At 49.4% G+C, this 20,972-nt stretch overlaps 2 protein-coding genes across 10 annotated transcripts; one reads left to right on the forward strand and one right to left on the reverse strand.

Annotated features, from left to right (window-relative positions):
- Positions 1–4,859: 4,859 nt before the first annotated feature.
- Positions 4,860–7,808, reverse strand: LOC105034600 (uncharacterized). 9 transcript variants are annotated; one of them, XR_012140946.1, is made up of 7 exons: positions 7,577–7,808; positions 6,921–7,492; positions 6,541–6,573; positions 5,615–5,715; positions 5,321–5,380; positions 5,125–5,204; positions 4,860–5,021 (listed from the first exon to the last, which is right to left on the reverse strand). XR_012140946.1 is itself a non-coding variant. In XM_073256442.1 (7 exons), the coding sequence occupies exons 2-7, from the start codon at positions 7,474–7,476 to the stop codon at positions 4,984–4,986; spliced, it is 471 nt and encodes a 156-aa protein (XP_073112543.1). In that variant the 5' UTR covers positions 7,477–7,492; positions 7,577–7,808; the 3' UTR covers positions 4,860–4,983. The 9 variants fall into 9 exon arrangements, 7 of the variants coding, with proteins under 7 accessions (XP_073112543.1, XP_073112539.1, XP_073112541.1 ...); XR_012140945.1 differs by having other exon boundaries at positions 4,860–5,046; XM_073256442.1 differs by having other exon boundaries at positions 4,860–5,046; positions 5,321–5,370; positions 7,333–7,492.
- On the forward strand, positions 7,553–7,836 carry LOC140857493 (splicing factor U2af small subunit B). Its single transcript, XM_073256443.1, is given in 2 exon segments — positions 7,553–7,636; positions 7,639–7,836. Coding segments are annotated over 2 exon segments (270 nt in total). The 5' UTR covers positions 7,553–7,564.
- The last annotated feature ends 13,136 nt before the right edge of the window (positions 7,837–20,972 follow it).

The following is a 20,972-nucleotide window of genomic DNA, read 5'->3' on the forward strand; positions in this document are numbered from 1 at the left end:
CACTAGAAGTTCCCCTCACAAAAGCTCTCTCTCTCTTGAAAAATCCCCTGAACCCCTGAAGTGCTTGACGACCACTGTCCAGGAGCATTCTGCTCCTTCTCTCTTAGTGCTTCCGCCTCTCTCTGGGTTTCGTACGGCTTTGTACAGTGCAAAAAATCGATCCACCGCCTCTCTGTTCGTCACAGGCCCCTTTTAAAGGGTTAAATGGGTTTAAACCTAATTAGATTATGTTTAGGAGTCTTTAATCAAACCAAATCAAGCTCCTGAACCATCGGATCATCACCGAAAACTTCCTGGGCCATTCGATCGTGATTGGTCCACGAAATAGTGCCGTGAACTGCGTGAAATACGTGCGAAATGCCCATGCGGTCCACAGACCCAGCCGTGGACCGCCCGGTCCACAGTGGACCGAGGCAAAGGGCCAGCAGGCCGCCCGAGCCTGCGTCGGCCCACGCGCGGGCTGGGCCAAGCGCCCACCTGGGCCGCGCACCCGGCTAGGCAGCCCGCCCACCTGAGCCGCGGGCCTGGGTCGCGCATCCCGCGTGCCTAGGTCGTGCATCCCGCGCGCCGCAGCCTGCGGCCGCGCCGCTGCCGCCCGCCGCCGGTCGCCGGTGGGCCTCCGCCGCCTCGAATCTCTTGCCGACTTCAAAAGCTCGTATCTCTTCCATCCGAGCTCTGTTTCATATGATCTTGATCTCGTTGGACTCCGTTTTTCGCCGTGAACCTCGCTGTGGGCTCAATATGGGCTGAATCTCGAGGCGTCAAATCCTAACAGGTTATTCTTGATATGCTATAAAGTTAGCTCTATCTCAAAGCTTTGCTCAATCTATGAGCCCACAAGCTTGTCATCTTTTACACTACTTGAGTTTTCTTTATTATTCTTTGTCATTATTGTATAATAAATCAAATAGTATAAAATTATCCCGTTGAGATGTTTGGGAAGAACATTTTGAGGTTAAACAAGTATGGTGGTTTTCGAGATCAATATTCTGACTATGAATTTATTGATTAAGAATAAAATTTGATGTTAATGCAACCTTGAAAAATTGTAGCCAATTAACATGCAAAAATTTGGTGTTAATGAAGCTGATCAAATGTCTCTGCCAGTGGTTGTCCAGCAGTTTCAATACCACAACAAAGTAGGTAGATTTGCCTCCTTTTTCTGTCAAGATAAGAAAATGTGAGAGGCTCAATTAGAACTAACTTTTGATTCGTTGAGAATCCATGTATGAAAAAATGATTCCACAATGGACAGTAAAAACTAGTAGAAGGGGTTAATATCTTAGTTGGCTAAAAATTCAACAGCTTTTGGATCAGCTAGGGTTCTACCAGTTAAGTCCATTCCCTTGGACAATTTTGTCCCCATCAACCCCCAAGCTCCTTCATGAAAATATGCTAGAAAAAAACGAAATTTTCCTATTGGCAATTCTTAAGCAGCTCATGTCTATACAGAGCCTGCTTCATTATTTTGGGCCAAGATAATGATATTGTCGTCTTTCCTGATAGATGTGTAGAGAAATAATGTTGTAATGGTGAATCTCCGAAATTCTGGGAAAAATTCAGCACTTCATGGGGATCTTAGCCAGCTGAAGCACAAAACATCATCCCATTTTTTCAGCACTTCACAACTGCAGGGGTTGTGAAACAATGTTAACAAAAATTGCATGCTATGAAAAAGGAGAAGTAAAAGAGTGGAAGTTGGGCTGGGTCTTATCTATTTATATGGTAAAGCTTCACAAGGACAATGCTCATGATGGATTTAATCCTGTACTAAAATTTCTGTGCTTGTGTCCAGAAAATAGCATTATCCCAGACGTGCACTAGACCAAGTATTGGCTTTCTCCATTTTTTTAAAAAAGCTAAAACACATCAATTATTTGGCTAATTATATTTGTTTGCGTAATGTTGCTTGTTTGACAAATATAGTTGTGTTGAGATTGCCTGTTTTGATATCAAAAAATGAGGGACGGGAAATGATGTTAAGTTTAAAAAAAAAAAAGTAGAGGAAAGATGTATACTTGTATTTAGATTGCCCGTTTTAATCCGATATTTGATTAAATTTATTGGGTTGGGTTCTGCATACTATTATGTTGTTCAAATCAGATATGTCATAGTAGATTGTTACCTCTTTTTATGGCTTAGATCTAACACAGAGTGTCATCCACTTTAAAAATATAATTTGCAATAGAATAAGGCCTTTTTTTCACATTGAAGTCTTGACACAGTCTTTTTTTTTTTTTTTTTTTTTTATGTAGGTTGTTGTCGCAAAATAAGTCAGTGTGGTTGAGGTCCATCTCCTACTGACCTGAGATCTAGTGACGGACTAGAGCACCTTCATCTCAGAGATTTGAAAAGAAAATCCACAGTCATCGAAGATTTTCTGACGAGGGACCTCCGATGCTTAAATTAGTCAAAGCTTGAAAATAATAGAAAATGAGAAAGGGAGAGAGGAAGGACTTCTTTTCTTTAGAGAATATACTTATTTAAAGGTTCTCTTTCTTCCCCTTTATATAGAGGGGGAGTAGTCGACTGTTACTGTTGAATCCAGTAAGGGAACCAAAGAATCTGCACCCACTTAACTGAAAATTGTGGATATCTTCACATGCACTAAAGACAGGTGCATGATGATGGACGTCGATTATGCACGTTATCTGCATGCATTACACATGATAATCTAGCCCACATATGTGTAGTTGAAGGAAACTATCTCAAGATTTTGGTGTGATGCTGAGGTGGGATCTTGGTGAAATCCAAGATCAGTCGAATGTGCTTTCATCTAGGTCAATCAAATGTGCTCAGGATCATCCATCTCAAGACTCGTCTCAAGATCAATTTATACCCAATATCAAGAGGCTAGTTTGACAAAAAAACTATCTAGTCATTTAGAGTCTTCCATGCATGGGCTACTAACTAGGGCCTCCAATGTCCATAAAAGCTTCCTCGATTATGGCAACTCCTCTTATCCTTCTTTAACAACCTAATGTTGAGCTCCTTAGCTACTTGTGGGATGAGTATGTAGAAGTAGTAAGACATCTCTTGTCTATTGGCCAAGCCGAGCTGGATGAGAAAATGGTTCGCTCTTCTAATATAGGTAGATCTTGAGACAATCTTTAAGAATGCTTTTCTTTTTTCTTAGCTTCACAATGGAGCTAACATTACCCATCAATTTGCATAACGTTTGATTTAAATTTATTGATGGTTTGGTCCGCAACACCATCCAAGGAATGCAACCGCCTGCCAAGTGTCTTTGTATGCTCAAGGAAACTACAGCTTAAATTGAATTTGCAAGCTTCCAATATCATGTAGAATTAACAACTGAACAACACTATTTTGAGAATCTGTAGAAATGAGGAATCAGTAAACATGATAGCATTGGGTTATGTTAAGTTGGGCTCTTTGCCAACCTCATCAAATTTTGGATATTTTCAAGTTGTTTCGGACTTTTCTTTCCTTACGATGCTTGTGTCTTGTTAATGACGAGACATGCAAGGCAGGATTTTGTCCCATGCTAACTTCTAACGATGCTTTTGTCTTGTTAATGAGGAGACATGCAAGGCTGGATTTTGTCCCACGCTAACTTCTAAGCCTACACGTGCTACTTGTGGGTATAAAAGCATTTGCATCTTGTAATGCCACGAGTAATTTTTGCTTTTTTTTTTCTTTTTCACAAAGTTCAACTCATTTCTTTTTGTACGATAATAGGTAAGAGAATGATAGTGCATCTGGGATTGAGAAAGAGTTGGACGGGTAGTATTGGAAAGATTGGCAAAGGTGTGCTCAAATATTATTTAAATATTTAAATCTAATTTTTTTTCTAATATTTGCAAAGGTGTGCAAAAATAGCATTTAAATCTTATTTTATTTTTAATTTGAAAAAAAAATAAAAAAACTAGATCATTACAGCTTAATAGATCACTACTAAAAAAAAACTACTTAACAACGGATAAAATTCATTGCTAATTCATTATTAAACTATTTAATAATAAATTAGCAATGAATTTACCTCTGCTGTTAAATTTTTTTGTAGCTAATTAGCAACGAAACTCATATTCATTATTATTTTATTATTAAATTTTTTTAACAACAGAATAGCAACAGAATTATGCCATTGACGGTACGACAAGTAGAAAGACAAAAAAGTAAACTAGGCAATTACCTTCTATCATAATAAGTAGGCACCAGTTCTAGTAGTGGTTACTGTAAAACTGCAACCGTTTTCTTGCTTAGTTTATACCGTAACTCTTTGATTGGCTTGATCTTATCTATACAAGGAAGACCATATATCTTTCTTGATTGGCTTATCGATATGCTTTCATTTTTGAATAACGAGTTTGCGAACTAAATAATTTTTGTGGCTCTTTCATTGCAAATCAGTTGCTAATACATTATTAAATTTTTATTGTTAATCCATTGATATTCCGTTGTAAAACTATTGCTATTATTTTAATATTCCATTGCAAATCCATTTCTATTCAGTTATTAAAATTTTAGTATTTCGTTGCAACTCCATTTCTATTCCGTTGTTAAAGTTATAATATTTTGTTGCAATATCGTTTCTAAACCGTTGCATAAATTTCAAATGTTCATTGCTAATATATTGTAAATCCATTGCTATTTCATGGATTCTAAATTCTTTTTTCGTTGCTAATCTATTGCTAAATTACTATTTTTTATAATTTTTTAATTATATATTTTTTAAATTTAATATTTATATATACCTGCTGTACATCCAATAACAATCATAATCATTTCAAGCCATCCAACAACAATACCGATTCTTCATTCAATAACACCAAAAAATCAAAAAAATACATATATTATAAAATACGCATAATATATCAAAATGCACATAAAGAACATATAGTATCAAGATAAATAATAAATATATAAAGTGTGTATCATACGCATATGTAAAGTATATATGCTCAACAATGTTCTCATACATAAAACAAAAGATACTAAGAAATGATGACTATGGAGTTTCTAGATGCATATCGCCGCCATTGGTGTTTTGTTCATTTCTATCGCCCCCCGATGCATGACGTCCTGAAATAGATGCCTAACATCATACATTAAGAAATAAAAAAATGATAAAAAAAATATAAGTAAAGAAATGGTAAGAACCTGCATCTTTAGCCATAAGAATAGCATCTTCTTCAGTTTTAAAATGCAGGAGTGGTGCAACTGGACCGAATACCTCTTCCCTGTAACCATATTAATTGTTGGTTGATAAAAAGGAAATCACAGAACAAAATCAAATAATGCTTATAGAATAAGCTTCTGAAGGATCACAGAAATCAGATAACTGTATGGTACTTACAATTTGTTAACATTTTATGAAACTTCTGAAGGATCACGGAAATCAGATAGCTGTAGGATCCTTATGAAATGTTAGGATTGGTAATATAAGATTCATGAGGATGAACGCAAGAAATAATCATATAACCACAATGAAAGGTTAAATTTCTCAAAGGATACTATGCTGTCAGTGCAAGCTTTTCCAAATCAAAATTAAAGCCATTCACAGACTAGAGTAACAATAACCAACATCACAAAGTAACATAGTAGCCAAGGCATGTCATCATGAATGTTATAAGAGGTTTTGGAGTTTCACCTGGATACGAGCATTTCATCATTAACATTCCCAAGTACGGTAGGCTCATAAAATGTCATGCCCAGACAGTCTCTCTTTCCCCCAAGTATAACGTTTGCTCCCTGTTAAAAGATAATAAATAGGGATTTAATGATTATGTAGAATCATAATCAAATGCACATTTATGCTACTAGGAGTCAGATAACTCAAGTGAAGGAAGCCCATCGTCATGCCTCAGATGACATAATTATTTCACATCCAGATTATTTGAAAAAAAAAGAAAAATGCAATAAATAAAACATCACATTATGTCCTACTACAAAAGGCAGGCAGATGCCTTCTCTGACAAACATTCTTTCCCAACACAGGAGTTTTGATACATATGTACCAGTGTCTACACTATGATGTGATGCGACAATCAATTCTCTACCAATATCCTCAAGAGCCAGTATCCATTAATATCACTGTAGCATCCTTATACGTTTAGTAGCTATTTGTTGAGCTGCTGAGGGACTGACCTCACAGAATGATAGAATAAATTACTCACCATTACCTGTTTATGGGGACTAATGTAGTCTGCTAAGTCCTAACCCTGATATTATATCAGGATGCTGGGAAAGGCATAGCATTTACTACAAAACTGACCTGCTAGCTAGAGACAGCATAATGCAAATATACAGTTGGGGAGAAGATGAGTCTCCCATATATGCCATTTAGGGATTTTTCTCTTTTCGGGGCAGGGGCAGGGGCAGGGCAGGGGCAGGGGGTGATATCATAATCAACAATATCAACTTAAACTAATGTGTTATTGTATTTATTATACAAGTGGCGGCTTTTGTGCTATATTTTTTGTATGCACTTGATGCATGGTAAATGACCTCCGAAATAGTGATTGTTTATTTCCAATAACAGAGAAATCAATATGTCATGTCAAGAGCAATAATCACCTTTTCTACAGCAGCTTTGTCGATTAATGGGCCCTGTATAAAGAAAACCAAAAAACTTCATGATTAAGTATTTAAAATAATCATGTAGATCAAACAAATATTACAAATAAAGTTCACTTTAGAAAAGAAAAATTCAGCTAAAGCACAATCAAATGCTTCTACAACACAATAAACAAGAAGATGCCGTATTATGCATGGATGGAAATAAACTATTTGTTCCATAAAATCAGTTAACAAAATTGGCTATTGAAGATAGACTAATTTCTAAGTGTTAAAATAGATAGTTTTCCTAAGATGACAAGAAGGGTCATCAAGGCAGGCCAAAACGACTCCAGTTTCGAGCTTCAGGAAGATAGAGAACCAAATGAAAGAAATTAGTACTGAGCTATGCCTTCCAGAAGGCCATTGCCAACCTGCAAATCCTGAACAGCCTTTGCAAAAGCATTTGCAAACTTTTCATAAAGCAAGAGGGACTGGGAGGCCAGGAGCGGCCGAAGAGGGACCAGGGGAGGAGGTCCGGCTGCCCACCAGCCGCCGAGCGAGAGAGAGAGAGAGAGAGAGAGAGAGAGAGAGAGAGAGAGGGTGGGAGGCCAGAGGGGTGCGGGGGCCGGCGTGGGTTTACCCCGTCGGGAGGATGGGTGCCTGGGTGGGGGGGTGTTGCATGGAGCCGGGGGGTGGGGGGCGTGGGGTGGGGGCACCGCCGCCAGGGAGGGGAGGAGGCTCCCGTGGAGCTGCGAGGGGCGCGGGTTGCATAATTGCCCTAGGATTTGAAGGCAGCATAATTTACTTAACCGCATGCATTGGAGGCAAGCGAGCTGAGCTCCCCACCCCGTTTGTTCTTCTCTGCCCAAACCTGTTGAATCCCTCCTCGTCGTCGTAGTCTTGTCCCGGATCAAACACCACCAGACTCCCTCGCCTCCTTCTTTCTTGAATCATCCAGATCCGATCCGATCTAGGGGTCAGGGTTAGGGTTTCACGTTGTAATTAAGCAAAGAAAAGAAAAGAGAAGAAAAGAAATCGGAGGATGGCGGAGCACCTGGCGTCGATCTTCGGGACGGAGAAGGACCGGGTGAACTGCCCGTTCTACTTCAAGATCGAGGCGTGTGTTGGCACGGGGATCGTTGCTCCCGGCTACACACCCGGCCTAGCATCAGCCCCACCCTCCTCTCCAACATGTACCAGCAGCCTGACATGCTCGCCCCATCGGAGAGGCAGTGGAGGAGTGGTGGAGGGGCGGCCGTGCTGCCTCCGCCGATGAGGAGTCGCTTCCAGCACTGGGCCACGAGCGGGAGATGAAGCGATGACGACAAAAGGGTGAGAAATTGGGCGGAGGAGGAGGGAGATCGTCAGCGATTAGGCCGGAGGAGGAAGAGTAGGTGGAGAAGAAATAGGGCTTCAAATGGACGTGGAGAGGGGGTTTAAAATGGAGATGAGGTGGAGAGTTTCTGTTCGGGGACGGAAGCACGGGATCTGGGAGTCCGGAGAGGTGGTGGAGAGAAATAGGGCTAGGTTTCGGCTTTGAGGGAAAGGGAGAGAGGAAAAATCATACCAACGGGGAGTTAGTGATTTTAATTTTGTTTAAATTAACAACTGACTGAAATTTCATCATAATTCAGATGCAAAACTACAAAACTACTTCCTGATGAATTTTTTTATTTTTTAAACTAATAACAGATTAAAATTTTATTATAATTTTATTAAAAAACCGCTTCTTAACAAGTATTTTTATTTTTATATTAGAAACGATGATTCCATTTCATTTCCATTATAAATGTTTTTATTTCAAAATTAACAACAGAATAGTTTCGATTGTAAAATTGTTATAAATTAATCAAAAAAATTTATAATTTTTTTGACCAATTATTAACAATAAAAATTAAATTTATTGTAAATCTGTTGTAATATTCTGTTGTTAATTTATTACAATTCTGTTGTCAATAATATACGAAAATCTTTCATAAAATTTAATAATTAATTTTAAATCTATTTTTATTCTGAATCTATTGCAAGGCTGCTATAAATTTATTTTTTTAAATTAATTATAAAATTAAATATTTTATTATAAATTAGTTGCCGATTAACAACGGATCAGAAATAGATTTTTTTCGTTGCAATTTTTTTTTGTTAAATTACATATTTTTATAGTACATGAGTTTGAAGTTTAAAGTGAAGAATATATTGGAGCATGTGCGCATGCAATATTCAGCAAAATAGATGAATTAATGGAACTTGTCGGGCTCCAGAGAAGTCAAAGTAAGAAATAAATGAATTTGTAGAAAAAGACTGCTGCAATGGGATTAAGCAATTAAAAGATAAGTTCGTTTTTGATGCGAAGAATGTCAACTTTGAAGATAAAAAATAAGTATTGATACCAAACAGTTTATACAGCTCAGGAGGATATGTGGATGGATTATAGATAATTGGATAGGAATTTTAACACAATAGAAAAAAGATATAAGATTTTAATATGGACGATAGCACGAAAAGTTTAACAGAGATAAGAAGGTACGTGATCTATTCGAATGCAGTTTTTTGTAAGAGAGAATAATGTGGGAGAGACTGAATTGTGAGAGAATTCTATTGAAAAAATTGTGTGGAAAAAATTTAATATAGTTGTATAGATTCTTAGTGTTTTATTGTGAAAAAAAAAATATAGATATTATGCTACTTTATTCACAACTTCGCTTACAATGTTTGATTGTAATATCAAAATATTATTATATAAGCTACTTATTTTCTAATCTTTGATATCACTTATTGTCTATTTTTATTGATTTATGATATTTTAATAATTTATAATTGATTTTTTAAGTTTTATGTAATTAAATGAGGATAGAACAACGCTTGAATAAGTTCTCTTATTATTCTATCTAAAACTAAGATGGATTCAATAGAAGTAACTAAGCAAAAGAAAATGAGACAGAATATCCTTGTCAAAAAAAAAAAGATAAAATATTTTTTGCAACAAAGAATGCAAAAGCCATCAGAAATGAAGGACCATTCGTTCAATGGGATTAGAAAACAAACATCAGTTCATGTATATATAATCCTACTTGCTTTATTGTTTGGCCTTGCCTTCATCTCGCACCATAAGAAAAACTCACTTTTGTATCTAGATACCATCCAGATCTAGGTATAATTACTTTTTTTTTTCTTTTATTCAACTTCACTGTATCGCACAAGTTATTTTCTATTGTCACATGGTGGTGGAAACGTGTGCAAAACTGGCATGAATACCATACGAGGATTATTAAATCTAAATAACGTGGAGAACTAGCTAATCCCTCGCTACCAAACCCTTCGTGGATATTGTTACACCTAAATGATCAAAGATTTGATATGACTCAAGTTATGAGGGTAAACTTCTTTTGAATTGCAAATGATTTAGGTTAAATCGAATCATAATCTTTCTAATTTTTTAATTGATCAATCACACGAATATGCATTTATTGCATAAGATTAGCCTCAATTAAGTACCTGTTGGGGATACTCACCGACCGACCGACCGACTATCGGAGGGCCCGACTGGCTGGCGGCCCGACCGACTATCGGAGGGCCAGACCGGCTGGCGGCCCGACCGACCGACCGACCACCGGAGGACCCGACCGGCTGGCAGCCCGACCGACTAGCCAACGGCCCGACGGACGACTCTGACTGGCCGATCGTAGGTCGGGCGACAGGCCGACGGACGCCATCAGCGGCTAACTACGGTCGGGCGACAGGCCGACGGACGCCATCAGCGGCTAACTGCGGCCATTCCACGGTCCGTTCCCGACCGACTAAACCCAGAGGTCCGGTAGCCGACCCACACGAAGCTCGCCGACCGACGGAGGAGTCCGACGCCACTCTGCTGGCCACCGACCTTGGGTCGGCCGACTCCACCAACCACCGTACGGCCGCCAGACGTTGTCAGCTCTGACACGGACATGCGGCACAGTTACCTAGGGGCATTGTCCCGCCGAGAGCCGGGTCAACCCTGGTGATTAGACGGATACACGGCGACATGACATTTTCACGGCGGCTCCGACAGCCTACAGTGAGTTGACAGTTCCTCACTTGTCCGCGCCATTAATGACGGCGCCATACCGTGCTCCACTATATATACCGGGGAAGGCAACGGTGCAAAGGGTCGATCCGCCCGTCTGTCCCACATACGCAGGCTCGCTCCTCTCTCTCTCTCCCTCTCTCTTCCTCAGAGCTCTCTGTCTGCATTTCACTGTTGCCCAGTCACCTCTCTGACTTGACCGTCGGAGGGTCCCCGCCGGAGCCGCCTCCGGTCAGTGCGGACTTCCTTTTGCAGGTGCACGCTCGTTCCCGGCGACCAGGCGACGAGGGGATTGGCCGCAACAGATTGGCACGCCAGGTAGGGGTCAGCATGACAAAGACAAGAGCTCAACGATCGAGAATCACTGGGTCGGCAAGGCGCTCTTCCCGCCGGGAAGAAGCCTCCCCGCCCCCACCGGCGGCGGAGCCTAGCTCTCCGCGCCCTGCAGTGACCACGGAGGCCCAGATTGCGGCCATCGTACGGCAGATGACCGTACTGACCGACGCAGTCAAAAGCCTCCAGCAACAACCGGCGGCCCGACCTATGCCTTCCAGGAGCAGCCGTCGACGGCCGCGCCGACCCCTGTCGCCTCCATGCGAGCGCTCTCAACAGCGCTCCCACGGAGAGGAGGAGGGGCGACCACGGCGCGACGACCGACGGTCTCAGCGGCCCTCTCCTTCCCCGTTGGAACGGGCGAGGAAGGAAAAGCGGCCGCGCACACCGTCGGCCTCTCTTTCAGAATCCTCCGGAGGCTCCACCCCTGGGGTCTCCCAGCATCGACGAGCGGACGACTACGAGCGACGGTTCGAGGAGATCGACCGCCGGCTCGCCCAACTGCAGATGGACGGCCAGAAGTCTTCGAACGACGTCGACTTCCAGACCGCCCAGCCTCTCTCTCGACTGGTCCTTGATGAGCCGATTCCCAGTCGGTTCAAAATGCCGAACGTGGAGCCATACGACGGCTCCACCGACCCAGTCGACCACCTCGAGAGCTATAAAGCTCTCATGACGATTCAAGGGGCAACCGACGCTCTTTTTTGCATCGGCTTCCCCGCCACACTTCGCAAGGCTGCCAGGGCTTGGTACTCCGGTCTTCGATCGGGCAGTATCCATTCCTTCGCGCAGCTCGAGCACTCGTTCGTGGCCCATTTCAGCACCAGCCGAAAGCCGCCGCGAACGTCGGATAGCCTTTTCTCCCTCAAGCAGGGGGAAAACGAGACGCTCCGACACTTCGTGGCGCGATTCAACGCGGCCACGCTCGAGGTCCGGGACCTCAACGAAGACATGGCGGTTTCAGCCATGAAGCGGGGCCTGAGGTCGTCCCGGTTTACTTATTCTCTGGACAAGACCCTCCCCCGAACATACGCCGAGCTACTGGAGCGCGCATACAAGTATATGCGCGCGGACGAAGGAGCGTCCGACCGACGCTTGGTCGAGCCCAGGGGTCCGAAGGAGAAGCGAAGAAAGGGTCGGGAGCCCGCCGAACCAAGCAGGCCCCCGGCCAATAGTCGGCTTTCTCCACCCCGACAGATCCAAAAATCGCCTCGCCGACAGACTCCGAGGCCGGTGCGTTCCAGGTATGACTCCTACACTCCTCTCTCCGCTCTCCGTGCGCAGATCTTGATGGAGATCGAAGGGGAAGAATACCTGCGACGGCCTCAGCCTTTGAAGGCAAAGGGCCTCGACCATCGGAAGTACTGTCGGTTCCATCGGAGCCACGGCCACGACACCGAGCGATGCATCCAGTTGAAGGATGAGATCGAAAATCTCATCCGCCGGGGGTATCTCGGCAAATTTCGAAAGGGTCCGCCGACCCGACCGACTGCCGATCGACGCCCCCAGCCGACTGAAGAGGCGCCGACTAACCAGCCGACGGCTGGAGTCATCAATATGATCTCCAAGCGGCTGGGATCGGGGACGTCTACAGGGGGGGAGCCGACGAAAAAGCCGCGCCCGGACGACGTGATTACCTTCTCAGAAGACGACGTTCGGGGCATCCAGACTCCCCACGACGACGCTGTTGTTGTGTCGGCGACAATAGCCAATTATGATGTAAAACGAATTTTTGTTGATAATGGAAGTTCGACAAATATTTTGTTTTACTCGACCTTCTCCCGAATGCGACTACCGACTGATCAACTTAGTGGAGTCTCCACGCCCTTGATCGGCTTTGCCGGAGACACCGTCACGACGGAAGGAGAAATCACCCTGCCCGTGACGGTCGGTACCGAACCACGGCAAAGAACGGTCTCCCTCATTTTCGCGGTCGTCCGAGTTCCTTCGGCCTACAACGCCATACTCGGGCGACCCGGACTGAACGCCCTCAGGGCGATCGTCTCGACGTACCATCTCCTTGTTCGATTTCCGACCAAAAACGGAGTCGGGGAGATGCGCGGAGATCAACAGCTCGCCCGACGATGCTTCCAAATCTCTGCCCAAAGCGACGAGACAAAGGATCCCCTGACAATCGACAAACTGGATCAACGGGAGGAGGAAGAGCGGGGTTCGCCGGCCGAGCAGCTCGAGGCGATCCCGATGGGAGAAAATCCCGAAAGAAAAATTTGGGTCGGGTCTCAATTGCCCGACACCGAACGCTACCGACTGGCAGAGCTGCTGACGGCCAACGCCGACATATTCGCATGGTCGGCAGCAGATATGTCGGGCATCCCTCCAGAAACAATTACTCACCGACTCAACATCGACCCGACAATGAAGCCGGTGAGGCAGAAGAAAAGGTCCTTCGCCCCGGAACGGCAGAAGGCCATTGACGAAGAAGTGGACAAGCTGCTCGAAGCAGGCTTCATTCGGGAATCCACGTATCCCGATTGGCTCGCCAATGTCGTCATGGTCAAGAAAGCCAACGGGAAATGGAGGATCTGCATCGACTATACCGACCTCAACCGAGCATGCCCGAAGGATAGCTTTCCACTCCCGAAGATCGACCAGCTGGTGGATGCGACGTCCGGATTTCGACTGCTCAGCTTCATGGACGCCTTCGTCGGGTACAATCAGATCTGGATGGCACCTGAAGACGAGGAGCACACCGCGTTCGTGACCCCCAAGGGCCTCTACTGTTATCGGGTGATGCCCTTTGGATTGAAGAATGCCGGTGCCACCTACCAGCGACTCGTCAACAAGGTCTTCAAAGACCAGATCGGGCGTAACATGGAGGTGTACGTGGACGACATGCTGGTAAAGAGCACGCAGATCCCGGACCATGTTCAGGATCTCGAGGAGACCTTCCGCACCCTTCGACGACACCGAATGAAGCTCAACCCGACCAAATGCGCCTTCGGGGTGACCTCGGGGAAGTTCCTCGGATTCCTCGTTTCTCAGAGAGGGATCGAGGCCAACCCTGAGAAGATAGAGGCGATCCTCGACATGCGTCATCCGAGCACCAAGAGGGAGGTCCAACAGCTGAACGGAAGAATCGTCGCTCTTAGCCGATTCATTTCCCGATCAGCTGAAAGGTGCCTCCCGTTCTTCAAGACCCTGCGCCAGGCGAATGGTTTCTCTTGGTCGAATGAGTGCGAATAGGCCTTTGAAGACCTGAAAAGGTACCTGGCTTCCCCGCCGCTGCTCGTAAAGCCGCAGGTCGGGGAGACCTTGTATCTCTACTTGGCCACATCTTCTGAGGCGATCAGTTCGGTGCTCGTTCGGGAAAACGAGTGCCGAACCCATCAGCCCATCTACTACACCAGCAAAGTGCTCCACGGCGCCGAAGCCAGATACTCGGAGACGGAAAAGATGGTTTTCGCCCTGACCGTCTCCGCGCAACAGCTCCGACCATACTTCCAGGCCCACGCCATCGTGGTACTCACCAACCAGCCCCTGAGGGCCGTACTGCGCCGACCCGACACATCCGGACGACTCGCTAAGTGGGCGATGAAGCTTAGCGAGTTCGACATTCAGTACCGACCGAGGCCTGCCTTGAAGGCTCAGGTCTTGGCCGACTTCATCGCTGAATGCCCGACGACCGACCGAAGGTCGGGAGCTGAAGGCTCGGGACGAGATTCGGTCTCTGAGCCAGACCCGATCTCCACCTGGGTACTTCACATCGACGGAGCCTCCAACGCTCAGGGAAGCGGGGCCGGGCTCCTGCTCACGAACTCGGATGGGGTAGTCACCGAATACGCCCTCCGGTTCGACTTCAAGGCCTCCAACAATCAAGCTGAATACGAGGCACTCCTCGCGGGCTTGAGGATGGCGAAGGAATGGGCGTCGACAGCCTCCGGGCATTCTCCGACTCTCAGCTGATCGTGGGGCAGGTCAAGGGCGACTTCGAGGCGCGAGATCCGACCATGATCAAGTATCTTCAGAAGGTAAAGGATCTCGTGGCCCCCTCGAGCATTTCGAGATCTCCCACATCCCCAGGACGGAGAACGCCCGTGCCGATGCTCTCTCCAGATTGGCAACGTCGGACTATGATTCTTTGGGTCGGACGTTTGTCGAAAACCTCCAACAGCCGAGCATCGATCGGGTCGAAGAAGTACAGCAGCTGACGTCTGAACCGAGTGGGATGGACCCGATCGTCCGGTACCTGTCCGACGGGACCAGTCCCGAAGATCCCGCGGAGGCCAAGCGACTCCGATGGTCGGCGTCGCAATATGTGATCATGGACGGCCGACTCTACAAGAGGTCGTTCTCCCTCCCTCTGCTCAGGTGCTTGGGACCGACCGACGCTGACTACGCCCTCCGAGAGGTTCACGAAGGAATTTGTGGGAATCACTTGGGGGGCAAGTCCTTAGCCTTCAAGGTCTTACGACAGGGCTACTACTGGCCGACCATGAGGAAGGATGCGGCGGAGTTGGTCCGAAGGTGCGAGCCATGCCAGAAGTATGCCAATATTCAGCACCAACCGGCCAGCCAAATCACTCCCATTGTCGCTCCATGGCCCTTCGCTCAGTGGGGAGTCGATATTCTCGGCCCCTTCCCACCGGCGTCAGGCCAGAGGAAGTTCATCGTTGTCGCCATCGACTACTTTACGAAGTGGGTCGAGGCCGAGCCCTTGGCGCAGATCACCGAGCGGAAGATGGAGGACTTCGTCCAAAAGTCCATCATCTTCAGGTTCGGGTTGCCGCACACCATCATCACCGACAACGGACGGCAATTCGACAACCAAGACTTCAAAGACTTCTGCGCCAGGTTCCACATCCGTCATCGACTAACTTCAGTCGGGCACCCACAGTCCAATGGCGAGGTTGAGGTGACGAACCGATCCCTGCTCCATGGACTCAAGACCCGACTGAACGAAGCCAAAGGTCTTTGGGTCGACGAGCTGGGCTCCGTCCTGTGGGCTTACCGAATGACCCCCCGCGTCCCGACCGGAGAGTCGCCGTTCAGTTTGGCCTACGGGACAGAAGCTATGGTCCCGCTCGAGATTGGCCTGCCATCTTCAAGGGTCGAGCAGTACCGCGAGCCGGACAACTCCGAAAGCCGGAGGGCCGACCTAGACCTTCTCCCCGAACTGCGAAATGAGGCTCAAATCCGAATGGCCTCATACCGACAGAGGGTCGCCCGGTACTACAACGCCAAGGTCAGACCAAAGCTCTTCAGGCCTGGCGACCTAGTCTTGAGGAAGGCGGAGGTGTCGAAGCCCTTGGACCAAGGGAAGTTGGCTCCCAACTGGGAAGGACCCTACAAGGTTGCTGACACCTTCGGGCCGAGGGCCCACCGGCTGGAGACCCTTGAGGGGAAGCCCATTCCCCGGACTTGGAACGCCGACAACTTGAAGCTGTATTACCAGTGAATTCTGTAATTCAATCGTCGGAATACAAGTTCAGTTTGAAAAATCGGAGTTCTAACTCTTTGACTACTGATCGGCGCTCAGCCCCGACGCATCGACGCGGATCTGGCACCGACGACACATCGGCCCCTTACACGGACCGATGCATCTACGATGACGGGAGTTTATACTCCTTCTACGATCGAATTTTGGGCAGAATCCATCGGCCGACTGGCCGATCGGGCCCCGACCGAAGAAAGGCTAAAAGCCCACGCGGCTATTGCCGCGACTTCCGACCAGGCTACGGCCGGTCGAGGGATATTCGGCTTACCACCGTCTATCACATGATGCGACCTTAGTCGCACCCACTACTCGCCGACCGACCTACGGCCGGCTGAACGACACTCGGCTTGCCACCGTCTGTCAAAGGACATGAAAACCGACGCAAGAGCATGGGGACCCGACTTACTATCGCGCCCCCGACACTGCGCCGGACGATGATCGACTAAGTGCATCTACGGAGGTCCGGCTGTCGAACCTTGGCAGGTTCGGTCGGCTTCCGGCTCAACAGATGGACCCGACTGGCAACTTCGACTACCCGAAGCCGACCTGAAGTCGGGACCCATTCCGCTTTCAGGGCTATGCAAGTTGTCGGAGTCCTACCGACTCACGTGAGTTAGTGGCTTACTTAAGTTAGCAACTAAAGTTCGACATCGCAGCAATGGTCGGCATTACAAACAAGAAGGAAAAGAAGAAAATTTCATTCGTTGATAAAAAGAAATTACAGAGCCGGGACGAAGCCCGATTACATGTATTTTCGAAAAAGACAAAAATAAAGATGGTCGGCAGGGCCGATCACCCGTCCTGATCGATCTCTTCGACCGACGGAGGATCGGGGATGATCGGCGTCTCGGCCATAAGCGACGATTGATCGGCCGCCAAGGGATGGGCTTCGGTCGACAAAGGAACTTCGGTCGGCACCTGCTCCGGGACGGCTCCCTCCACCACGATGACGCCTCCCGACGGCTGGTCGGCCATTTCTTCCGTTCCTTCTTCTTCGGCTCCTTCCTCGGCGAACGGCGGGACGACGCAGCTGACGTCCACCTCTGGGTACAAGGCATGGACGGCGTCCCGACCATCCTCGAACCCAACCCGGTATGAGGCGAAGCCCGATTCGAGCATCTCCTCCCGGTATCGGTCGGAGGACCGGAAGTCCTCCACCGCCCGTACGGCCGACTCTCTCGCCGACACTGCCTCATCCTCAGCTCGGGCGAGCTCCTCCCTCGCCTACTCCGCCTCGGCCTTTGCCATTTCGGCGTCGATCTGGGTGATGGACAGCTCCTCTTCGGCTTCCGCGAGCTTCTCCAGGCTGGCCCGGAGTTGCTCGCGTTCCCCTTTGAGCTCGGCGGTTGCACCATCCCGTTCGCGTCGAAGGCGGCGTACGGCCCGACCTTTGTGCCTGGCCTCCTTTTTGGCCGACTGCAGTTCGGACCCAAGCCGGGAGACCTCGTCGACTAACTTGGCCTCCCGGTCGGCCGACTGCAGGAGTTGTTCGGCCAACATCGCCCTCTCTGCTTCGGCCGCCGCCGACCTCTCCTTGAAGGCTGCCCGAACGTCGCCGAACCTTCGGTATCCGGCCTCCAACTCGGACATGGTGAAGATCAGCTGCCGACGGAAAAAAGCTTTGTCAGAATTATGCGGCAAGCAAAAATTCTTCTAAGGAAAAAGGTGACGCGAAGCTTACCTCCACCATTGTCGGGTAGAACCGCGACAGCATCTCGGTCACCTGCCGAGACCGTAACGACTGAACGTCGGTAGGGAGGAGGATCCCCTGGCACAACCTCCTCGCAAGGTTGTGGTCGGCCAAGGCCGATGCACCCTCGGGGTAGTATGCGCTGGGGGCATTGATCTCTCCTCCTCCGAGGGCTCCATCGGGGCTTTCCCCCGATCAGCTGCCCCGACCGACGGGGCTGGCAGCGACGGGACGCTGGAGTTCGACCCGGCGCCCCCCGTTGCGCCAGCGGACGCCTCCGGACGATGTTCGGCTTCCCGAACGACATCCGGCTCCACCCGCGGCGGCGAAACCGCCGACACTCCTTCGGCCACTTCCTCGGTCGGCCTCTCCTCGACTCGGACAGTCGGAGCCACGAGGGCTATGATCGGCTCCGACCCCTCGGTCGCCGACGCTTCCACGGTCGGCGGGACTGGGGCTGGTCTCTTGGAAGGGCGTGAAGGGCCAGCCCCCGACGCTGGCCTCTTCCTCGCGGTGGCAAACTGACGAATCTCGGCATTGGTCGGCCTCATCCTCGGCGGTGTCCCTGCAAAACCGACCAATGTCAAAGGCCGGACCAGAACTACCCTAAAGCCGAACAAAAAGAAAAGCTGGGGGATCGGGCGATACCTATTCGGGGGACCAGACTCAGGCCGGCATCATAGAGAGCTTGCTCGGTAACAAGCTCCCTCTGCTTCGGGACCGACATGTCTTTGAGTCGGTGGAAGTCCTCCCGGTCGTCCACGTCGACCCGACTGTTGTCGTTGGCCTCAGTTCGGGGTACACCCCAGCGAGAAGGAAAGCCCCAAGAGGAGGAAGAGGAAACAAAGAAAAACTGGTTCTTCCATCCATGAATGGACGATGGAAGACCGGTTATGAAGGCAAGACCCTTCCGGGGGTTGAAGAGCCACCACCCTCGGGCTTTAGGGTGGGGTCGGAGCACAAAGAAGGCCCGGAAGAGGGAAACGCGGGGGTCGGTCGGCAAGAGCTGACACAACAGCGCGAAAGAAATGATTAGCCGGACAGAGTTCGGCGCCAGTTGCGCCGGACAGAGTCCGTAGTAATCAAGCAGATTCCGGACGAACTCCGGAATCGGGAGCCGAAGACCCGCGCGAAGGTCTTCGACATACAGCGCCAGGTCGCCAGGCGGAGGGTTGTTGACCCGACCGCCGGCCCCTGGAGCAGAGAGCCGAAACTGCTCCGGGATGCGATAGTGCTCCCGAAGCTGATCGACGTTCGGCCCCGAAAGCGAGGAGGCCTCATCTTCCGGAGCCGATCGGGTGTCATCGGTCGGGTTCCCCGACCGAGCTCCCTGAGTCGGTTTCCTGGTCATTGTGCAGGGACCGAAAGAGGAGAAAGAGAAGAAAGGAAGGAAGAAGGGGAAGGAGGACCACGAACCCGATGGACCCTTCGGAAGTAGAGAAGAGCTCTGCCCGCAACGACCGAGAAATCGCCCGGACAGAGTTTCCCCCAGCAAATGGCAAATGTGGGTCAGGGTCCGGGAGGTCCTATATATATAGGGCCGACCGACGGCCGAGATGCTCCCGCGCCGACCAAAGACCTCCAGATGCGCGACGCGTGGCGCCCGCCGGTTGGCTGAGGATTCGGCGCGCTTCGTCCCGAGACGCCCGCACCGCCCTCATTAAATGCCGGAGCGGACGCCGGCCAACCACCATGACACGCGGCGCGCGGGGGTTGGCTCCGCAGTCGGCCGCCCGCGTCGGTCCGCGTTCCCGATGGGACGCCTCACCCGCGATCGGCGCCGAATATCCGATCGACTGACGCCGTATCGTCCGGCACCCGATCTTCTGACACCGACGTGACGACTGACGACTGACGACGACAAGACGCGGCGTCTGACACCGGACGCCGGCGCGACTTCTGGCATCGACTAGACGTTCGGATCCCTTGGGATTCGTGATTCGTGAGGCGTCTGACAACGGATCAGCCGGCGGTACGGTCGGATCTGCATATGCGACAAATCCACTCCCAGTCGTCCGGTCTTGCTACCCGAATGAAGGCATCGGCCAGCTCTCCACCCGACTTAGGAGTGGAGGGGGGCAACTGTTGGGGGATACTCACCGACCGACCGACCGACTATCGGAGGGTCCGACCGGCTGGCGGCCCGACCGACCGACCGACTATCGGAGGGCCCGACCGGCTGGCGGCCCGACCGACCGACCGACCACCGGAGGACCCGACCGGCTGGCAGCCCGACCGACTAGCCAACGGCCCGACGGACGACTCTGACTGGCCGATCGTAGGTCGGGCGACAGGCCGACGGACGCCATCAGCGGCTAACTGCGGCCATTCTACGGTCCGTTCCCGACCGACTAAACCCAGAGGTCCGGTAGCCGACCCACACGAAGCTCGCCGACCGACGGAGGAGTCCGACGCCACTCTGCTGGCCACCGACCTTGGGTCGGCCGACTCCACCAACCACCGTACGGCCGCCAGACGTTGTCAGCTCTGACACGGACATGCGGCACAGTTACCTAGGGGCATTGTCCCGCCGAGAGCCGGGTCAACCCTGGTGATTAGACGGATACACGGCGATATGACATTTTCACGGTGGCTCCGACAGCCTACAGTGAGTTGACAGTTCCTCACTTGTCTGCGCCATTAATGACGGCGCCATACCGTGCTCCACTATATATACCGGGGAAGGCAACGGTGCAAAGGGTCGATCCGCCCGTCTGTCCCACATACGCAGGCTCGCTCCTCTCTCTCTCTCCCTCTCTCTTCCTCAGAGCTCTCTGTCTGCATTTCACTGTTGCCCAGTCACCTCTCTGACTTGACCGTCGGAGGGTCCCCGCCGGAGCCGCCTCCAGTCAGTGCGGACTTCCTTTTGCAGGTGCACGCTTCCCGGCGATCGGGCGACGAGGCGATTG

Source organism: Elaeis guineensis, chromosome 4 (assembly GCF_000442705.2).
Source record: "Elaeis guineensis isolate ETL-2024a chromosome 4, EG11, whole genome shotgun sequence".
In the NCBI taxonomy this organism is placed as follows: domain Eukaryota; kingdom Viridiplantae; phylum Streptophyta; class Magnoliopsida; order Arecales; family Arecaceae; genus Elaeis; species Elaeis guineensis.

Bases quoted from the DNA above. Each gene is read 5' to 3' on its own strand.
- LOC105034600 (XM_073256436.1), bottom strand. From the start codon at position 7,337: ATGCGGTTAAGTAAATTATGCTGCCTTCAAATCCTAGGGCAATTATGC. The intron at 5,716-6,540 runs GTGATTATTGCT...ATCTTTTAACAG, and splicing joins ACAAAGCTGCTGTAGAAAAG to GGAGCAAACGTTATACTTGG. The intron at 5,371-5,614 runs GTGAAACTCCAA...AGGATCCTACAG, and splicing joins GATGAAATGCTCGTATCCAG to CTATCTGATTTCCGTGATCC.